Source organism: Hippoglossus hippoglossus, chromosome 8, assembly GCF_009819705.1.
Source record: "Hippoglossus hippoglossus isolate fHipHip1 chromosome 8, fHipHip1.pri, whole genome shotgun sequence".
Taxonomy (NCBI): Eukaryota; Metazoa; Chordata; class Actinopteri; order Pleuronectiformes; family Pleuronectidae; genus Hippoglossus; species Hippoglossus hippoglossus.
In genome coordinates, this window is record NC_047158.1 from 22282602 (window position 1) to 22304819 (window position 22218).

The 22218-nt window shown below is 47.7% G+C and overlaps 2 protein-coding genes across 6 annotated transcripts in view; both read right to left on the reverse strand.

Moving 5' to 3' along the window:
- LOC117766170 (thyroid hormone receptor alpha) overlaps positions 1–3506 on the reverse strand; it is a 63728-nt gene extending 60222 nt beyond the window's left edge. The window contains exon 1 of the mRNA XM_034592947.1: positions 3263–3506. The gene's annotated coding sequence lies outside the window, so the exon portion shown is untranslated. The remainder of the gene's footprint in view (positions 1–3262) is intronic.
- Positions 3507–6035: 2529 nt separating this feature from the next.
- The window catches only part of LOC117766168 (vesicle-fusing ATPase), a 23611-nt gene continuing 7428 nt past the window's right edge, over positions 6036–22218 (reverse strand). Inside the window, exons 2-22 of one of the 5 annotated variants that reach the window (XM_034592933.1) lie at positions 21305–21322; positions 18577–18662; positions 18108–18207; positions 17939–17978; positions 17595–17761; positions 17402–17509; positions 16579–16654; positions 16101–16256; positions 15688–15887; positions 15440–15605; positions 15206–15280; positions 14901–15088; positions 14417–14512; positions 14180–14336; positions 13837–13970; positions 11194–11340; positions 10723–10857; positions 10198–10311; positions 9438–9493; positions 9059–9117; positions 6036–7178 (exon numbers count right to left, since the gene is read on the reverse strand). In XM_034592933.1, the coding sequence (XP_034448824.1) occupies positions 9087–9117; positions 9438–9493; positions 10198–10311; positions 10723–10857; positions 11194–11340; positions 13837–13970; positions 14180–14336; positions 14417–14512; positions 14901–15088; positions 15206–15280; positions 15440–15605; positions 15688–15887; positions 16101–16256; positions 16579–16654; positions 17402–17509; positions 17595–17761; positions 17939–17978; positions 18108–18207; positions 18577–18662; positions 21305–21322 (2250 nt within the window). In that variant the 3' untranslated portion in view covers positions 6036–7178; positions 9059–9086. Of the gene's footprint in view, positions 7179–9058; positions 9118–9433; positions 9494–10197; positions 10312–10722; positions 10858–11193; positions 11341–13836; positions 13971–14179; positions 14337–14416; positions 14513–14900; positions 15089–15205; positions 15281–15439; positions 15606–15687; positions 15888–16100; positions 16257–16578; positions 16655–17401; positions 17510–17594; positions 17762–17938; positions 17979–18107; positions 18208–18576; positions 18663–21304; positions 21323–22218 lie in introns of those variants that run through there. The other 4 variants (XM_034592935.1, XM_034592934.1, XM_034592936.1 and 1 more) reach the window with 4 other exon arrangements.

Sequence of the window (22218 nt, forward strand, 5' to 3'; positions counted from 1 at the left end):
TTCTAACGAGTGAAAATGGCGGAAGAGGAACACAGTACAAAAGTTGGGGTCATCATCATCATCATCATCATCATCATTCTAGTGAGACAACTCCCAGTTGAAATTCATGCACCACACCCTTGAGTACACACTGTACACTGTGTACTACACGGAAGTGAAGTATCTGCACTGACACACTGTGTTTGACGTCTGTTTGTTTTTGTTGCACCTGATGTTCAGGAACAAATTACACTTCAAACATCGGAGACGTTCTGACAATCGACAGTTAGAAAACTTTGTGTTCATCCAAACTGGTTTATCGGCACTGATGATTTTATAGTCACTGTTTTTCTTTAAATGAAACTGAAGTTCTTCTGTTAAACAACCGACACACAATCTGCAGAACCAAGTTCACAACTTTTCAAACTAAACGTTCTGTAATTCAGCTCGATATGAAGTATATTGCAGCAAAAAAAAACTAATGTGCTTTTAATTTGTAGACAAACTGCTGAGATCAGCATCCATCAGTCAGTCCGATACGGGGAAATAAAAATAATCAAAACAAAACGATCCCTGGTTTATAAAGCTTCTAAATGTTTGATCAAACTGTCTTAAATTCAACTCTATACAAATATTGTAATGGCACAAACTCTCTTTTCTATTTTCCGTTATAATGACTGAACTTAAATGTAGCATTGAATTAATTAGAGTGTTGACGAATAGAAGGTGTGAGGTCGATTCATCAATTAACCAATTAAGTGCTTTATAGGATCTGTAGGATACTGAATTGCTGCACCTTCATTTATTCTCCAATACATTTTTTTAGTGATTTATAACAAAGTACCTAAAATACCTTTATACTAAAATACCTAATTATAGGTTATTGGACTGTTGGTCAGAAAATCAATGGTGAAATAATCAGCAGCTTAACGGTTAAGTGCAACTTAGATTATATAAATGTGTTATATACATTATTAGACGTCAAAGCAGCTGAACTGTGACTGGTTTCATCCTCTCTGCGGTTTCCTCTCTCTCTCCATCTCTGTAGATTCAGTTACCGGGGGTTTGGACGGTTGTGGGGAAACGTCTCTCTCCCGGTGACGGCGTGCTGAAGGGTTAATTCTCCTCAGAACCCGCTGCATGCACATACATGTGTGAGTCTAAGCCCCTCCCTCGCCTCTGTCTAGTTCCGTGTGACGTCAGCAGGCCGTGGGACCTCAGGGACCGCCGCCATACGCCCTATTATGTATGTTATGTAACCCATTTCCCTCAGACTGAGAAAGGAGAGGGAGAGAGACGGGGGGTTGGGCTGTCTCTCCCCCTCACCCCTCCCCTCGCACTATACATTAAGCCTCAGCCTACCTCGGAAAACCAGGGCACTGCCTCCTAGCACTGAGCTATGGGAGTGGGGGGGGGGGCGTTAGGGATATAGACGTCAAAAGAGGTCACGTCTGGCTGCTGGCTGAGATTATGGCTTCGTATGTATGTACACGTACACATTTACACATACATACATATATTTTTTTACTTGGATTCACCCCAGCATCATTTTCAGAGTATTTTCTTCAAGAGGAAGAGTAATTTCATTTTTACCGTTTACTTGGCTTCATACGATTTACTAATAGGTGTGTTTTAATGGGATGTCCATGTTGTGTCCTCGCGTCTAACGCTGTCTGAAGAGAACAATGCCCACACACACAAACCCCCCCACTTCCAAGAACACACGTCTGTAGGAAGCGCTCACACAGACACACACTCAACCTTTGGGAAGGAGCTGGAAACTAATGAAACGCTCCTGACCAGGCGAGCGGGATAATAACTGGGTTACTAGGGGAAACCAGGAGAGCGCCGAGAGAGGGCTCCCTGTGCAACTGGAACGCAGAGCGGGCTCCTGCACTGGAGATTCCAGTTCCACACCCAGCTGTGTTTACCTGAGAGCTTTCCTCTGGATGTCTTCAGCTAATCGAGAGCAGCGTGTCGGAGGTGTCACGTCTCACAAAAGCGTGGAAGTATACGACGCCTTGAAGGCTGAGGAACCTTTACCGTTAGCGTGTTGTGTTTTACTTCTTATACCTCACGCTGATCTGATGTGCACCCCCCCTGCTCAACAGCTGGAACCCAGGACATCTCAAACTACTTTAAATTCAGGCCGAGCTCCTGAAACTTTTATTTCACTCCAGCTTTACACTCCAGCTGTGTTTACATGAGAGTTGGACTTCTTGTGCGTAGCTCTCTGGATGTCTTGATCTGAAACACGTCACACGCACGACGGATTTCTTGACCACGTTTAAAGATTTTAGACAAAAAAGACAAAATCCGAACTCAGTGGCGTCCTGTGGGAAGTGTCCCGTCTCTTCCACAGGACGAAGCGTGGCGGCCTCAGCGTGTTGTGCTGCATGTGTGAACACTTCAAAGATCAGATTCTACTTCTTTTATCTCACCCTGACCCCTGACCCCTGCTCCACACGCCTCACCTCTGATTGGAATCGAACAGTTACCTGAACCTGAACCTCTCCACACACAGCTGACACATACTGTACGTAGACCCACTCAATGCCTGATATGACACCCCGCTCCACGCCTCCTCCTATAGGTGGGCACCCACATTCTGCCCCAGCAACACATGCACGGTCCCAGTCTGCAGGACACACTTGTGCACACAAAGACCCACTTGGATATGTCACAGCAAAGGAATGTGAACAATGACTGCGCAGTAAATCACACACACTGGGAGGTTCCACACATACTGTACATGCACACGCAGCCCGCGAGCTGCTGCTGCTGCTGCATCCGTGCACAAAGCCCGGTGTCTCCCGCGGGGTGTCATCGTGCACGGGGCCATGTAGGGCGCGGGGTGCGTGCGTTAACAGGTTTCTGATTGCACTCATCGCACAGCTCCAACTTTGCCCGTGCACTTTGGAGCCGTGCGGGAGCAGCGGGGCGACGGGACGCACATGGCCGTCATGTAGGTCACACCGCGGGGCCGGCGGGAGGCAGGACCCGCCGGAGGGGGGGCGGCGGTGCGGGTCTCCCTGCCCTCAGTCACCTATAGGTGCCGGCGGGTTGACGTGAGGACAGCGCTCACCTTGCACCGCCGTCCCCGTCCAGCAGACCCCCCCCTCCCCCATCTCCCTCCCTCCCCTCCCCCGGAGAAAGACCCAGTTTTACACCGTAAACACGATCACACGAGAACCGAGCCGACACCGTGCAGCTGCGGGACGAACACGTGAAAAACCCAGCGGAACAAATGCGCAGGACTCGAATGGAGTCCGGCTGTTTTTACCGTCTCTACCGCGGCGTCGCTGGCTTCCTCCTCCCGGTGCCGGCCCTGCTCTCAGTCCGCTGTCAGGTGAGCGGAGCCCGGGGCGCCGCCGGAGACCGTCCGCTGAGCCATGGACACGGTGCGCGGGGGAAGAGTTCGCTGGTTCTGCTCCCGGTGCTCGGTGCTCCTCCCCTGCCGGTACAGTGCGGGTGAATGCGGGTCAGGAGCCGCGGAGCCGCCGCTTGGATGATTCACCACCAGGCTCTGCAGCGTCCTCCACCGGCCACAGGCGGTACTGTCCCGCCCAGAGGGGGTGGGGTTGCATAATCACCGATCATTAAAGGGACCGTTTGTTTTCATGAGAAACATTCAGAAACATTCAGTTACATTCAGGAACATTCAGAAACATTCAGGAACATTCAGTTACATTCAGAAACAGTAACATTCAGTTACATTCAGTTACATTCAGAAACATTCAGTTACATTCAGCAACATTCAGAAACATTCAGTTACATTCAGCAACATTCAGAAACAATAACATTCAGAAACATTCAGAAACATTCAGAAACAATAACATTCAGAAACATTCAGAAACATTCAGAAACAGTAACATTCAGTAACATTCAGAAACAATAACATTCAGTAACATTCAGAAACAATAACATTCAGTAACATTCAGAAACATTCAGTTACATTCAGAAACATTCAGAAACATTCAGTAACATTCAGAAACATTCAGTTACATTCAGGAACATTCAGAAACATTCAGAAACATTCAGTTACATTCAGCAACATTCAGAAACAATAACATTCAGAAACATTCAGAAACATTCAGAAACAATAACATTCAGAAACATTCAGAAACATTCAGAAACAGTAACATTCAGAAACATTCAGTTACATTCAGAAACATTCAGAAACATTCAGAAACATTCAGAAACATTCAGAAACATTCAGTTACATTCAGAAACATTCAGAAACATTCAGTTACATTCAGAAGCATTCAGAAACAATAACATTCAGAAACATTCAGAAACAATAACATTCAGAAACATTCAGAAACAATAACATTCAGTAACATTCAGAAACATTCAGAAACAATAACATTCAGTAACATTCAGAAACAATAACATTCAGAAACATTCAGAAACAATAACATTCAGTAACAATCAGAAACATTCAGAAACATATCTCTTCTTATTAGTCAGACTCTGGGTCCTGATAAAAAAACATAGATTAAATACACATAAAAGCCAAGAAGAGTAAAAAAGAGAGAAACTATATAACATCTACATCTATAATGATCTGACTCCTCTCTGGAACTTTTCAGTCTGAGATCAGAGACTCAAATGTTGAAAGTCCCAGGATCATCACGTTCATAGAGACAAACAGACCATGAGCTGTGTCCTCGTCTCCGGTGAACCAGGAGACGAGGACACAGCTCAGAGTCGCTGCTCAATGAACCAGGTCCAAGAGCAGGATCATCACGTTGTGGTCGTATATGTGGAGTTTGTGTCGGTGTGGTTTTCTCCGTCTTCCTGCCACAGTCCAAACAAACGCTGACAGTGTTTGATGGAGACTCTAAGTTGTGTGAGTGTGTGTCTGTCTGTGTGTTGATCCTGTGATTCACTGACTCAATGGTTCTTTAGACACAGATTCATCCATTAACAGGTGGTTCTGCTCACAACTTCATTCTGTTCAACATCAGCACAACACACTGAAACAAAGATGGACGACATGGCAGCGCACACAAAGTGAAGCCACAGCATCTGTGTGTCTGTAACCCTGTCAGTAACCCTGTCAGTAACCCTGTCAGTGTCCCTGTCAATAACCCTCAGTAACCCTGTCAGTGTCCCTGTCAGTAACCCTGTCAGTAACCCTGTCAGTGTCCCTGTCAGTAACCCTGTCAGTAACCCTGTCAGTGTCCCTGTCAGTAACCCTGTCTGTAACCCTGTCAGTGTCCCTGTCAGTAACCCTGTCAGTAACCCTGTCAGTGTCCCTGTCAGTAACCCTGTCTGTAACCCTGTCAGTGTCCCTGTCAGTAACCCTGTCAGTGTCCCTGTCAGTAACCCTGTCAGTAACCCTGTCAGTGTCCCTGTCTGTAACCCTGTCAGTAACCCTGTCAGTGTCCCTGTCAGTGTCCCTGTCAGTAACCCTGTCTGTAACCCTGTCTGTAACCCTATCAGTGTCCCTGCCAGTGTCCCTGTCAGTAACCCTGTCAGTGTCCCTGCCTCCTCCACGTTGGCAGATGGGACATGGATGGAAAGTCAATTAAATTTTCTCAAAGATGTTTTCTGTCATTTTAGAAACTGATGATTGTTCCAGTAAGTTTGGTATCAATTAGTTATTTGATGCTATACAAATGGGTGATGATTGACAGGTGATCTGTCGAGTATATGTATCAGCGGGAGTTCGATTCCGCGGCTCCGTCCCTTCATTGCTATACTGCAGTGACCCTAAATGCAGGAGAGATGTGTCGTCCATCTTTATTTACAGTTCACCCCCCCCCCACCCTCTATTAGCCTGGCTCTCAGCTGCACTTACTTTCTGTGAAGTCTCTAAAAAGCCACTTCACACAAGCTGCCCAGCACCAAACCACAGACACACACAGCCGGAGAGGAGCTGGTGAACATGGTGCAGCACTTAGCGGCTGCAGAGCCGGACGCTCCCCTCAGGAGTCGGTCCAGATCAGACACAGCTGAGAGAGAGTGGGTATCGAGCTCAGATTCCCCAAGTGCACCAAGCTGCACACGGATCTGGGATGAATGAGACCAGACGAGAGGGTGGAAGCGTCTTTTTCTTGTGCATCTGTGTTATTTTTATTGCAATAATACATCTGCATATTGACATATATTTACACACACGACCGAAACAAGAACTGTGGACGAGAAGCACTGAACACGTGACGTGAGAAAAAAATACAAATTAACCATCAACCGTCAAAACCTGGATTCAGATGCACACGCACACACACACGCACACACACACACACACACATGCAGCAGTTCCTCACACATGCACACGAGTGGACACAAGCTCCAATTCCCACAAGTAACAGATGAGATAAGTACTAAAGGTTTTTGTTGAGTGGAAGTTAAAAGTGCTGAGTTTTTTTTATTAGTTTTGTCGTCTTTTGTAACACTGATGACGCCGCAGCTACACTCGGACTGAACTGAACTGTACGCAACACAACGCACACAGACAGACCCACTACCCAATAATCACTGTCACTATCACAGTCAAACATCTCTGGAGCAGCAGGGAAGAAGAATCATATACTGATAAAGTACCAAATAAACCGGAGACGTCATTTATATCGTTTTTAAGATATACCTTTTGTCTATATATACTATTTACAGAACGTGGACATACTGTATAATTAAAGGAAACATTTACACATGGACGGCGTCTTTTTACAGCCACTACACTTTCACTAAAAGCCCCTGGTCGTCGTAGTATTGACTTCAGGATTGGGATGTGTTTATACTGCTCTCGTGTGTGAGGAAACAACAACTACATCAGCTAAACAAGAGATATGCAACAAATACATCAAACACTACGGCTAAAAAACACACAACTTCTTAATGCTTGATGCACAAAACAGCACTTTTTACAATCATCTATTGCAACTTCTTTACAGATGACAGGTTTATAACAGTGTACGACTTCCAGTGGTTTGCTGTGTGTGTTGTCAGCGTTGGATGACGAAGATGAGGAGGAGGAGGAGGAGGAGGGAGGTGAGTCTGGCTGTGGAAACATGCGGAGATAAAGAGGACTGCTGTCTCTCATAGACTTGGACTGTATTCAGACGGATCAGTGGGTGAGTAGACAGGAGGAAGATCTCTTCTCCTCCTCCTCTTCCTCGTTGTGTCCCATGGATTGGCTTGTTGATGGCAAGATGCTTGTTTCCTTCTTCTACTCGTAGAAATTGCGGCCACTAGAAAGAGGACAACATGTATTTTAGTATCCGGTGGGTAGACGTACTAATTAAGAAAACAACAACCAGTAAAGTGCAGGATCTAAATCCCAGTGTCAATGAGCTGGTGGACGGGGGGGGGACTGGCACAGCTGAGGTTAGTTAGACAATTAACTCTCCCTGGCTTCAGAGAGAAACACATGGGAGACAAACGAAGAAGAAGAGAGACACGTGGACAGAGACACGTGGACAGAGCGGAGCTGAACAACCAGAGACAAACCAATCGCTTGTTATCATAGTTTTATTTTGTGTTTAACAGGAACAAACATAAATTCAAACCACTCAACTCAAAGTGTCGAGCAGTGTGTGCAGGCGTCTCTGCAGCTCAGCTCTGTGTCTCTTGTCCTCGTGTGTCTCTCTCCGGTGGCAGCGCTGCTCTAGGTTTAAGACTCAGAGTTAAGAGAAATCATTGATTTTAGACTGAGGGGAAAATATCTGACCTGCTTTAGTCAGATTTTATCAGCACAGTGTTTGGATTTGAATGTAAACTGTTAGTTTTGTGATAAATCTTTCCACTAATACCTTTATTAAACATCATTATAATGATCTGGTCAGATGCTCTTTGCCGACTAAATGTCATATTATCTACTACACTCATTAATATTGTTATTCAGCCAAGTTCCAGCTACATGTAGGAACACGTCATCTCCTGCAGGAGAACGACTTTGGAGCAATGGATGGTTTTTAAGTGTGAAAGCAACTTGTTAAACTTAAACCTAAGGACCAGTGCTGCAGCTACATTCAGGCTATAAGAGCTAAAGTGTGCAACCAAACCAAATAAATATACAACATTAATACAAAGAACCATTCAAATAAAGATGAAGGTGCTTGCACGGCAGTGACAAATGAAATGAAGTGACAAGATAATGAAGGATGATGGTGACTTTAGAGGCAGATTTAAATTATAGAAGATACAAAACCTCAAATTTAAAAGTAAGAATCACTTCTGCTCTTGGACGTGAAGATGGAAGGATGTAGTCAAATATTAAAATCAATAACATTCACTAAAATGAATTTCACATTTAAATTATACTAATTACACTAAAACACAACACCTGGTTATTTGAAGCTGTTACTCAAATCAGAATCCTACAGGGAAACTTCTGATCTACTGAGTGGGAAGCTACAGACTTTGTTCTTCTAGCGTCACACACACTGTGCGAGTTCAGCGATTTTCTGAGTCGCGCTTCACATTTTAGAGTCGGACAGATTTCCGGCTTTGTGGAGCATTAATTGTCGTACAGCGAACAGAAGGATCAGATGCTTCCGACTGGATTTCTGAGATGTCAGAAATGTCATCAGGGTCTCGTGCAGCTGAGGCAGCGTCACGAGTCGATTCCCCCAAACTCAGCACATTCTGCCTCACTGTGTCTGCACAAAATGGCCAAAACACAATAGTGAGAAATGTAATTTATGGCTGGAGGATGGTTCTTACAGCACAGGAGATAAAGATCCATTTACTTTATAGAAGTCAATTCCTGGTCGGCCTGAGTGTTTAGATGCCGACGTCTCCAGAAATCTAATTTTAACATGTTCTTATGTTTCTTAAAATCTGCTCTCTTCTTATTTTTAACTACATCTGATTTATATTCTATGTAAAGCTGCATTTCTGGTATGAAAGGTGCTGTACAAATACAGTTTATTATTATAAAATGACAGATATGGTCAAGGCGGCACGTTTCTCCCTCGTTAGCTTTGTCGGACAATAACTTCTTCTTTGACAGAAATGAACTTTGTCTTTCTGGAGCAGCGTGAGGCTGAATCACATTTCTGAGGTCGCACAGTGTAAGAGCAGCTTTACCCGTCGGGCTCGAGGCTCGGCGCTGTGTCGTTGATCTTACCGGTGCACGGGGGAAAGCGACGGACGTGTTAAATTCTGATTTGATCTCCTTCATTCAACCTGGTGATGGTAAAATAAAGTCGTTAAGGTCAGAGGTTTAATGAGAAGAGTTCAGGGACTGAGAGTGAAAACACCCGCTCTGTGGAAACACAAGAGCAGAGCCTGGGAAATCAATACGTTTTCTTCTGTGTCATTACTGAGCCTTGTTCCATTTACACACTCTGTCAATGGCGTCTATAGGAATTACGATATACTGACATGTAAAGGTCTAAAAAAAGAAGCTGGCAGGATTAAACATAAAAAGGGAAAATGATGAGAGTAAATGTCTTTTTAAAGCGATGAAGTGGAAAGATGAATCTGTGCCGAGCGGTTGTACTCACGCCCCCTCGTCTCTGAGCAGAGACAAGAACTTGGTCACTCTGTAATCCTCGTCCATCTAGAACAGAAGAGAGGGAGGGATCGAACAGTTTGTCAAGAGCACAAACAAACAGTCGTACAAGGGGTCATTGTGGTGTCGACGCGTCAGAAATCTCCCAGCAACTGGAGCCAGTGAAGCTCCGCTGTCTGAAGTCTCATTCTCCTCTGATGTCCAGTGACATGATCAAAACCAGCTTCATCAACCAGTCGGACTTCTCTTCTCAAACGTTAAACACACACACACACACACACACACACACACACACACACACACACTGAACTCCTGCTTTCTGCACATGCACGTCCACGTTTCAGTCAGTTCAACTGGTTTTCCCCTGTGTGCTGAGCTCAGATCTCCACGGGTCTGTCGTACGAAGACAGTTCAACATCCCAGAATGTGCAGCTTCAACTTCTGCTGCTCGAGTCGGTTTCAGCAACAAAAGTGAAACGTAAATGACGATCGCACGAGAAGAAACCGTAGAAATACATTTTGATCTTTAACGTACGAGACTAAAGATAATTTCATGAAAAGTCCGGAGCAGTAAAATGATTCCACTCGTTCTTAAAGTCTCCAACCGAACCTAATCTGCATGTTTGGACTTTGGGAGGAAGCCGGAGAAAACACACGCAGACACGAGGAGATCATGCAAACTGCACAAGGACCTCCACAGCTTCGTGGGGGGGGGTTATTCAAGAACATCTGAACAAAGGGGGGGCACAGACCTGCAGGGACATCTCGATGAGCACGAGAAGCTTCTTGATGCCGATCCACACGCGCTTCCCTTTGAGCTGCTGAGCGATGTTGGCTCGCTCTTTATCCGAGAAGTTCCCGAGCAGCTGCAGGAAAAAAAAAACAACGGATCTGTTAGAGAAGTTTAAAAAAAATCTGCAGCCAAGACCCGACGTGAAGAGGAAGAAGAAAACAGCCTCTCGCTTATCTGTCAGCCACTTAACATCGTCTCTGCAGCTTTGGTGAATATAGTTTTTCATTCATTAAGGATTTTCAAGGCTGTGTGTACATCTGTGTGTGTGTGTGTGTGTGTGTGTGTGTGTGTGTGTGTGTGTGTGTGTGTGTGTGTGTGTGTGTGTGTGTGTGTGTGCTCTCTTGAGAACGGTGGAAGGCTGTATTTAATTGAATCTCTCTACTCGTCCTTGTGCACGACTGTGAGCATCTTTGCCTTCAAACATTCTAATGCGCTTGTGTTGTGCCACATTAAGAGTTTGTGCACGTGCGCGTTCACACTTCACCTCTAGAGCGTCGACGAGCTGCTCCCCGGTGGAGATGTTCGGGATGTGGATGGTGGTGCTGAAGGCGTCCAGCATCTCCATCTCCTGCAGCACGTCCTTCCTGCTGGTGGTGCCGATGATGAGCAGTTTCCGACCCTGTGCACACGAGGAAGTCACGAGGTTAATTGTCTGTTCGGAAATGTAATGTGGGTAAATACTCGTGAGCGATTCCACCACAGCACACACACGACATTTACTCTTCTCGCCTCTGTTGATCTAATCTAAAAGGAAAAATTCTGAATGAGACAGAGATATGAAGGACGAGGCCTTCATCACCTCCTCTGCTGTTTGTCTGTTTGTTAGTCAGCAGGAAAAATACATGACACATGTGGAAGGATGAGGTGAGAAGGAAAGAGGAGTAACTCAGGTTCAGGTCCTTCCACAGGATTCGTATAGAAACAACATGAAGACAGGACGCTGATGAACTCTGACCTTGGGTGGAGCTTTCTTCAGGAGCACCAGCAGAGCCTGGAGGACCAAGTTAGAGAAACGAGGGCCGATGGGGACGTAGTCCAGCAGACGCTCGATATCGTCCACCACCACACAGCTGAGCTGGGACTTGTAAGCATCCTCAAAGACCTGAAACAGACGGAGGGACGGAGCGAGGGACGGAGCGAGGGAGGGATGAGGACAGGGAGGAGGGACAGAGGGACGGAGCGAAGGAGGGATGAGGAGGGAGTGGCCGAAGGGACAGAGGGACGGAGCGAGGGAGGGATGAGGAGGGAGTGGTCAAAGGGACAGAGGGACGGAGCGAGGGAGGGATGAGGAGAGAGTGGTCGAAGGGACAGAGGGACGGAGCGAGGGAGGGATGAGGAGGGAGTGGTCGAAGGGACAGAGGGACAGAGCGAGGGAGGGATGAGGAGGGAGTGGTCGAAGGGACAGAGGGACGGAGCGAGGGAGGGAGCGAGGGAGGGATGAGGACAGGGAGGAGGGACAGAGGGACGGAGCGAAGGAGGGATGAGGAGGGAGTGGTCGAAGGGACAGAGGGACAGAGCGAGGGAGGGATGAGGAGGACAGGGAGGAGGGACAGAGGGACGGAGCGAGGGAGGGATGAGGAGGACAGGGAGGAGGGACAGAGGGACGGAGCGAGGGAGGGATGAGGAGGACAGGGAGGAGGGACAGAGGGACAGAGCGAGGGAGGGATGAGGAGGGAGTGGTCGAAGGGACAGAGGGACAGAGCGAGGGAGGGATGAGGAGGACAGGGAGGAGGGACAGAGGGACAGAGCGAGGGAGGGATGAGGAGGACAGGGAGGAGGGACAGAGGGACGGAGCGAGGGAGGGATGAGGAGGGAGTGGTCGAAGGGACAGAGGGACAGAGCGAGGGAGGGAGGAGGGACAGAGGGACAGAGCGAGGGAGGGATGAGGAGGACAGGGAGGAGGGACAGAGGGACGGAGCGAAGGAGGGATGAGGAGGGAGTGGTCGAAGGGACAGAGGGACGGAGCGAGGGAGGGAGCGAGGGAGGGATGAGGACAGGGAGGAGGGACAGAGGGACGGAGCGAAGGAGGGATGAGGAGGGAGTGGTCGAAGGGACAGAGGGACAGAGCGAGGGAGGGATGAGGAGGGAGTGGCCGAAGGGACAGAGGGACGGAGCGAGGGAGGGATGAGGAGGGAGTGGTCAAAGGGACAGAGGGACGGAGCGAGGGAGGGATGAGGAGAGAGTGGTCGAAGGGACAGAGGGACGGAGCGAGGGAGGGATGAGGAGGGAGTGGTCGAAGGGACAGAGGGACAGAGCGAGGGAGGGATGAGGAGGGAGTGGTCGAAGGGACAGAGGGAGGGAGGGATGAGGAGGGAGTGGTCGAAGGGACAGAGGGACGGAGCGAGGGAGGGAGCGAGGGAGGGATGAGGACAGGGAGGAGGGACAGAGGGACGGAGCGAAGGAGGGATGAGGAGGGAGTGGTCGAAGGGACAGAGGGACAGAGCGAGGGAGGGATGAGGAGGACAGGGAGGAGGGACAGAGGGACGGAGCGAGGGAGGGATGAGGAGGACAGGGAGGAGGGACAGAGGGACGGAGCGAGGGAGGGATGAGGAGGACAGGGAGGAGGGACAGAGGGACAGAGCGAGGGAGGGATGAGGAGGGAGTGGTCGAAGGGACAGAGGGACAGAGCGAGGGAGGGATGAGGAGGACAGGGAGGAGGGACAGAGGGACAGAGCGAGGGAGGGATGAGGAGGACAGGGAGGAGGGACAGAGGGACGGAGCGAGGGAGGGATGAGGAGGGAGTGGTCGAAGGGACAGAGGGACAGAGCGAGGGAGGGAGGAGGGACAGAGGGACAGAGCGAGGGAGGGATGAGGAGGACAGGGAGGAGGGACAGAGGGACGGAGCGAAGGAGGGATGAGGAGGGAGTGGTCGAAGGGACAGAGGGACGGAGCGAGGGAGGGAGCGAGGGAGGGATGAGGACAGGGAGGAGGGACAGAGGGACGGAGCGAAGGAGGGATGAGGAGGGAGTGGTCGAAGGGACAGAGGGACAGAGCGAGGGAGGGATGAGGAGGACAGGGAGGAGGGACAGAGGGACAGAGCGAGGGAGGCATGAGGAGGACAGGGAGGAGGGACAGAGGGACGGAGCGAGGGAGGGATGAGGAGGGAGTGGTCGAAGGGACAGAGGGACAGAGCGAGGGAGGGATGAGGAGGGAGTGGTCGAAGGGACAGAGGGACGGAGCGAGGGAGGGATGAGGAGGGAGTGGTCGAAGGGACAGAGGGACGGAGCGAGGGAGGGATGAGGAGGACAGGGAGGAGGGACAGAGGGACAGAGCGAGGGAGGGATGAGGAGGACAGGGAGGAGGGACAGAGGGACGGAGCGAGGGAGGGATGAGGAGGGAGTGGTCGAAGGGACAGAGGGACAGAGCGAGGGAGGGATGAGGAGGACAGGGAGGAGGGACAGAGGGACGGAGCGAGGGAGGGATGAGGAGGGAGTGGTCGTAGGGACAGAGGGACAGAGCGAGGGAGGGATGAGGAGGACAGGGAGGAGGGACAGAGGGATGAGGACAGGGAGGAGGGACAGAGCGATGGAATCAAACAGATGAAATCGTGGTTTAAGTGTGAACGTGTGGTGAAGCTGCGATTAGAAACAGCTCTTACCTTTTTGATTGCCTGGCACTTGGAGATCTCCGAGTGTCCAATCATCTTGTCTGGAGAGCACATCTTAATGAAGGGGAACTGAGAATCCTCTGCAATCTTAGCTGCCAGGGCCGTCTTTCCACTGTGGGGGGGGCCTGAGTGTCGAGAGCAGAGGAGGGGAACAGTTTACTGTGTGTGTGTGTTTGTGTAACGCACAGGTTGTGTGTCTGCAGAGCTGCTACATGAGGTCTCTGCACTCAGGTCAGGACTCTACAGGAAGCTGTGAATCCTCTGCTCCTGCGTCCTTTCACAATAAAACCCTTGTTCAGGTGAATTGATAGATTCAGCAGATTGTGAGTCTCACCCTCCACTAACACAGCCACCAGTGGTGTGCGATCACTGTTCTTGGTCTGCTGCACCAGCAGCTCCCCGTCCTCCAGAACGTGAGTGACCGGGTCGCCCCACTTGATGATGCCGTTCATGATGTAGCTGGAGTAATCCTCCGTGTTGGTACCGAAGGCCTGAGGAAACAGAACCACAGCATGAGGAGGTGTTCAGGGAGCGTCGGCCTGAATCCTGCAGGTCGTCGGCTGGTTCGTACGGGTTTGATGTCGATGTTGAGGGATCCGAAGAAGTCGGATCTGGTGACCTTCAGCTTCTCTGCTTGCTCCATGTTCACCTCCACTGTGGATGTGGCCTGAGGAGGAACAGACACAGGAACAGTTCATCAACCGTCTCTGAGCTCGGTGCAAACACACTTCGACCAAGTTAGGAGTCGATTTGTTAACATGACGACTTCACATTGATTTACATTACACTGGTTTTTTATTGTGCTTTCAGATAAAACAAGATAAGACTTTATTAATCCCGAAGGAAATTCTTGTGCCAGCTTGTTCCCAGATTACAGAACAGAACAATATATAGTTGAAAGAATAAATAAACAATTAAGTCTAAAATATAAGTGAAGTGAAGATAAAATAAAAGTACAAGTGTAAACTTATGTCAATAGAAATGAGAATAAAATAGGTAAAGTTACATCACATCATTATCTCATGTCAGCATCTGAGTGTGTTTAAAGGAGAGACCTTGATGTGCCGGTTCATGGCGGTGGACTGAGCCGCCCGGACCAGACCCTCCAGTTCTGCTCCGCTGTAATTCTTGGTCTCAGCCGCCAGTTCCTTGATGTCGACGTCATTGGCCAGAAGATTGAAGCCTCGCATCTTGTTGGTGTGAATGGTCAGGATCTGGACCCGCCCCTTCTCATCGGGCAGACCTGGAGGTCAGAGGAAGGGAACGAGTGATGAGGAGGGAGGAAGAAACAACATGTAAAACCTGAGGAGAGAGATCCGCTGCCTGAAGAACAAGAGGGAGCTTTATTTAATATACTCACTGATTTCCATCTTGACCTCGAACCTGCCGGGCCTCATCAGAGCGTCGTCGATCAGGTCGGGTCTGTTGGTCATACCTGGACAGAGGAGGAGGGGGGTTATGGAGTATACCTCAATATATGAAGTTAAAACTGCACTTTTTGGAGACATTTGTCATATTTTATTATTAAAAAACATCTCTGGGATTCGAACCAGGTCCCTGCTCGTGTGCACAGGATAAATCTGCAGCTACGCACCAATGACCAGGATGTTGTTGAGCTGCTCCACGCCGTCGATCTTAGACAGAAGCTGGTTGACCACGGTGTCGTGCACGCCCGTGCTGCTGGCGCCCGTGCCTCTCTGCTTGCAGATGGCGTCCAGCTCGTCGAAGATGATGATGTGGAGGCCGCTGTTGGCTCCCAGCTGGAGAGAGGTGGGGTTTGTAACTGTTAACTTCAGGTTCTGTTAGTCGTACGTACACGGAGGTGCACGGAGCGGCTCTCACCCTCTTCTGCTCGTCCTCTGCCTCAGCGAACAGTTTGCGGATGTTGGCCTCAGACTCTCCCACGTACTTGTTGAGGATCTCTGGGCCGTTGACGACCTTCGGCTCTCGGGCGTTGAGCATCTTGCCGATCTGCCGGGCCATCAGTGTTTTACCGCAGCCTGGAGGGCCGAACAGCATGATGCCCTTCACGTGCTTACACCCTGCAGCGAAGGAAGGGAGAGAGGGAGGAGAGAGAGAGAGGGAAGAAGTGAGTCGACAAAGAAGAGATGGAAAGAGGAAAAGATGTCAGGTGAACCTAACCCTGTGATTGACCCTGTTTCCCCATTTTTATTATTATTAAATATTTAGACAGTTAATTTCCTAATTGGACAGGAACCTTATTAAAAACACATAAAGGTGAGTGTGTTTCTCACCCATCTGCTCCACGATGTCTGGAGGGAAGACTCGGGAGGCGAAGGCTCTGCGGAAGATGTCGGAGAACTCCCGGTCCAGACCTCCGATTCCCATCTTCTCAAAGTTCCACTCGGGGTTGATGATCGTCTGTCGAGCCTCCTTGGTCTTTGCCTTTCCTGTGAGGATGTGAACAAGTTATGTGGGAAATACAAAGTATATTATAATGTACATATATATAATGTCTGTGTTCAGGGGTTTTATTTAGATATATGTGTTTGTCATAGAAGGAAAGTTACACTTTATATTTTGCTCTCTCTCTCGCTCTCTCTGAGATATAACTGTGATGTTGTTTTACTGCCATCTTGTGGACAGTCACCTGAAGACTCTGCTCAATCAGCAGTTAGGTGATTAATGAATCATGTAAAACTGCTGCTAAAGGAAAATACAGATGTTCTGACTGTGTTCAGCTGTGATTCAGTTATTCAAGAGGAAACCTACCGACGAGTGTGAGGGAAGAATTCTCGGCCTTCTCAAACACCACCTGGCTGTTTCCCACCATCAGGCCCACGTCGATCTGTCAGAGGGATATTTACACTGAGACTTCATTCATTCAGCAACATGATGCTGATGTTATTAACACCATCACTGCACCAGAGTACGTTTCAGATCTTTTATAATAATCATAACTTAACAGAGGTTACCAGGCCTTTTCTGTTAGAGCGCCCCCTCTCTGTGGAACAACCCAAACTCCTCATCCTCTTTTAAATCTCTCTTAAAGACACATAGATGTGCTCCAGGTTCCAGGTTCCTCCTTGTATTTACTCTCTTCACGTCTGTAACACTTTAATATCTGTATCTGTATCTGATGCTGTGTGATCTTCTTCTACCTTGTGAAGCACCTTGTACCTGTATTTTATATATAAATGAAGTTTATTATTATTATTATTATTTTGAAACTGGGATATTTCCTCCCTGTTTTCACTTCAGCACGAAGATGAATAGATAATAATTGATCCTCAAACGTGACAGTGTTGAGTCACTAGAGGCCATTAAACATCACCAGTGTGTGGTTCACTGTATAATATGATTTACCAATGTTTGCCATTGTAATGTGATTTGTGTTGAGGAACAATTTCTATTAATTAGAGCTTCGTGATGGAGGGTTCATGTTAATGTGTTTGTCCTGAACAGTGAAGGTACCAGAGTCCGTCCACACGTTCCTGTTTCTATCATCTGCAGTTTGATCCGTTCAACAAAAGACATTCAACCTGGAGCTGCTTCAACGCAGCTGAAACCTGAGCGTGACGGTGAGGCCTCGTACCTTCTGCTTCTTCCCAGTGGCCGGCTCTCCTTTGAGGATGCTGGCGTCCATCGCCTCAATGTCCTTCACCATCAAACCGAACAGCTTGTCGCAGAAGCTGAACACGAGCTGAGACACAGAGAAGAAGAAATTAATAATCACGGAGGAGGCAGGACAGTTGTGTTCCTCCCGGTGTGAGCGTGTGGAGGTGAACCTGCTGCGTGACGGAGAACGCCTGGTTGTTGAACTGCTGGATGAACTCGGCGGCCATCTTGTCGGAGTCGTAGGGAGAAGAGTCGGTGCTCTTCTTCTGCAGGAAGTCAATCTCGATCGTCATGGAGCCGATGCACTGCCTGGACTTGTCAAAGTTGTAGTTGGAAACTGTCGGGACACACGGTGGAGAAATGTATCTGTTACAACAACGTGAGTGTGAAACAGAACGAGAGATTGAAACTATTTATATATTTATCTATCTATCTATCTTGTGCTAAAAGTAGAAACAGTGTTGATCAGAATGTGACATGTCTCAATGAGCAGTGAACCATCAGAGGACTTTACCTTCCACCTCCTGACCGATGGAGAGTCCGGCCCATTTCCTCTGGAGAGATAAAGGAAAGGATCATTAGTAGAGACTGAGCATAGAGAGCCAGTGTGTGTGTGTGTGTGTGTGTGTGTGTGTGTGTGTGTGTGTGTGTGTGTGTGTGTGTGTGTGTGTGTGTGTGTGTACCTGCGGCAGGCTGAAGGCGATGCTTCCAGGTGCCACAGTGTGATGGGTCTTGACTGTAAATGCAAACTTGTGGTTGGGCGTCGGCTTCACGGTCACGTGTCTGAGGACAGAGGAGACGACGTCTTTTATTATTTCTTCTTTGTGTTGGTGAGACACTCACTCGTCTTAAAAAACATTATCTGAACCTGACGTGTTCTTTTCTGCTCTGTCTTCTTCTTTATTAATAAACAGAATTATTCCATCGATTAAAAAAAAACGATTCGAGTTTATTTAATGAATTCCTTTTCACTGGTCTCTGGTGGTGAGTTCTGCAGTGTGATTAGAGACGACTCCAGTTCAGAGCCATTACTGATGACTTCTGATTGGTTAACAGCTGATGGTTACTAGGATACCAGCTATAGAGAGGAGCTGATTAAATGTCTGTGTAGACAAACCCAAAGATGAATAGGTGACGATAACGATGACTCACTGTCCCGACTGCAGATCCTTCTCGCTCACCACGGCACAGTTAGTCAGCGACAGCTCATCCGTCGGGCATCGCGCCGCTTGCATGGTCTGTGAAGAAGAAGAGGAGGAAGAGGAGACAATGAAAACTAGATACAGAACCTCATGTAACCCTAACCCACGCCACGGTCACACCGTGTTATGAAATCGTATACACACCGAGGTAGTTTATATCTCCATCTGGTTGAGATGACACTCAGTAGGGCCCGAGCACCTCCGGGGGGGGCCCTATTGTATTTCGAAGGATTTCTATCGGTGAAAGCTAACTGCCACGCCCATTTCAAATTACTCCAGAATACAATAACTTTTTGGGGTTTTGAATTCCCTGCAAACTTTGGTAACGATTTGAGCGTCTGGGCCTGAAAAAGCCCAAAAGGGAAATACAATCCTTCCAAATACATAGGGCCTCCCACCGGAGGAGCTCGGGCCCTAACGATCAATTCCAGTTCTACGTGTTTTAGTTTGAATTTACTGCAAAACATGAATCCTGAGTTTGTGTCAAAAAACTATTTCTACCAAATCTGATGTGCAAATAAAAGTCTGTGCAGGTTTAAGTTCTTTTGTCTTTTCAGTAAAATGACACTTTTATTACCGTCTGAATTCCACTGCAGCTCAGAGGTCGTTCAAATTACGATGCATCCTCAATGATTTTCTACTTTATTTGTTTAAAACTTTCTGGATGTTAAAAGATTTTGCTTTAGCTCCAGAGCAGAACCAGGGACCTTTTGTCATCTGCACCAGTGTCGTCCACAGAAAAAAAAAATCTGTTGTCTGTTTTTGTTTTTCCTTTACAAAATTCACAAAGCATATCATTTCTTATCTTTCAGGATCTCCCTCTATTTTGAACTCAAACAGGTTAAATGACATTTCACAGTAAAGTGAGTCCAGCAGAGAGAGTTTCCTCTGACAGTCCCTCTCAATGGAAGAGCCTCGACACAACCATCTCAATGGAAGAGCCTCGACACAACCATCTCAATGGAAGAGCCTCGACACAACCAGCTTCTCTGCCGCAGGGAAGCAAAGGTGCAACAATTCAACCACGGCGTTCGGCACATAGAGAAATTCCACCGAGCACGTGAAGTGGTAACCATGGCAACTGCACCGAGCAATCACACTCGCCTCTGACGATAAATCAGGATTTACAATCGGCTGAAGGCTCGAATGGCTCCGTCGCTCGGAGGCAGCAGAGGCTGATCTGTAGCTCAGATTCAACTCATTATATATGATGAGTTACATCACACTCAACACGTTTCCTATTTGATTCGTGTGCAGCTTCAACAAATACTGAATGGATTTTACGTTAAAGGGCAAAGTCTCAGATTGAATTTGAGAAGGTTTACATGAATACATTCAATAAACACTAGAGTCTGAGGTTCAGGTGTTTCACAAGTGAAGGTTCACGTGAGGTCGTTGATCCACTGAGTTTTTATGAGTCATGGAAATTCACCTGCAAATATCTCAGATATAATCAAACACAAACAGTTTTCTGTTGAAGCGAAGGTCAGGAGCTGGAGGAATGAAAACCATTTTCCTCTTGAAGAACAGAATTCAAATGATTAAAAACCATTTTGTGGAGATGGATAAGGTAGAGATTCCTTCCAGCAGAAAATAAATAAAGGACGTGTGTGGTTATTTGTGAACTGGCGCCCTAGAGAACATCTGGGTAACCTAGAAAGAAAGTCAACATGGATTATTAAAAACCCAAAAGCAACGATCTTTAAATATCTGAGCCGTGTCTGGTCAGTAGAATCCTTCACTGACACATTCCTAGATCCGCCCCCTGACCCGTGTTCCAGCCTCGCACTAAGATTTTAATCCTGCTAACGAACAGACAGACAAATGGACACGTGTCCTGCTGCAGGTGAAGAGAATTCACTGCACACGACAGGACTGGTGGATTTTCTAAGAACCTGTCGGAGCAAACACGTGAACTTTAAGTGAAATATATCACACAGAGGACGTTTGAGGAGGTTTGAACTTGTGGGGACTTCAAACTGGTCCCAACATCCATTAAAAACTGCTTTACTTGTGGCCAATGTTGTTTTCTGACCGAACACGAAGGATGAAGACAGAGACGGATCAGAAAAGGGAGAAATAAAGAAATGTGTAACAGTATTGAACTGAACAGGGTCAGTAACACGTGAGATTGATTCTCCGTGTTGTGTTCTGCTCTGGCAGCTGCTTGTTTTCTTCTGTTCTGGAGTCATGTGACAGGAGCCTGACGAATAAGAGAAGGTTATAAGAGCCAGAGGTCGTGAGCGTCATCGTTTACAAACGTCTCAGTTGAGTTTTCAACCTCAAACGGGAGCAGCAGCGTCAGCGGCTCTAAAACTCTGCAGCAGAGTTGATGTGTTTTTAGATGAATGCTACATGAGATGTGGCTAACGTGCTGTCGTACTGAATCCAAACATCCAGCTCCTCAGGGAACAAGGAGTGTGAAGCATTCTGTACAAGTTGTAGTGCAACAGGCGAGTTGATGTCTAAGCAGCTAACACCACTTTGACATTGCAGCTCAGTCGCTGGGTTGCAATGGTGCGAGACAATCTATGTGCACATGTCTCCGGGCAGAGATCCGTCCTGCAGCACGAGGCAGGACGCAGCACCTCCGCAGTCACAGAGCCACACTACAGCAGCAAATACAGTCCACATGATGAGGAAGGTGGCAGCTAGAACAAGAGTGCATCCATACATACCTTGAAAAATATGACGACCTTGTGGCCGCCAGCGCAGGCAAGCAGAGAGGGAGGACAGAAGACATGGATTTGAGACAGAGGGGGGGCGAAGAGGAGCAGTGGCTGCAGACGGGTGCGTTCAGGCTGCAGGTTGGGATGGTGCATGCAGGCCAGAGCTGGGGGGGGGGGGCACTTTGACTGGATTCAAAACCAATTTCTATTTTCATATTTAAACATTTTCCAGTTTTAAGTTACTCCCCAAATCTGGTGGTGGATTGATGAGCCATGTTCAGATCGTCATGCCAAACATACAGTGTCACGTTTATCATCTTCCCCACATAAGAGACACGGAGACAAGTGTCTTATTGTGGTGAGAGACATGGATTCAGATGCTTGTTAAGAGATAAAAGGGGAAATGATCATACTGGGAACTTTGACTGGGATGTGCCAGTACGTGATTTCACCAATTACTCATTCAGTAACACAGGGACGTTATTCACACCAGTACAAGTTACTGGTTTATGTCTCTGGACCGGAGCTGGTTGCATTAGCTGACATCCTCAAACTGTCGAAACATCACAGGTTAGAAGAAATATACAAGATCAAGTTATTAACATCACTTTTCTTTCTCCCTGTTCGTCTCCCTGCTCCGAGCTTTTTGAACTCATGACGACCAGCAGCAGAGATTCAACAACTTCTACACCGAAAGCATAACTTTGTATTTATTATCATCTTCTGCATCATTTTAAAAGAACTCTTTGTGAATTGAGAAGGTTTGGATGCATTGGGACTGAAACACAGACGATATACAAGTAGGTTATGGAACCATTGACTCATAAGAAGAAGAATAACATGAGCAGTGTGTGACTCTGCAGAAACAGAGGCAGCAACAAAGTCTCTCTCCCTGGTCCCCCCCCCCCCCGGCTCTAAATATT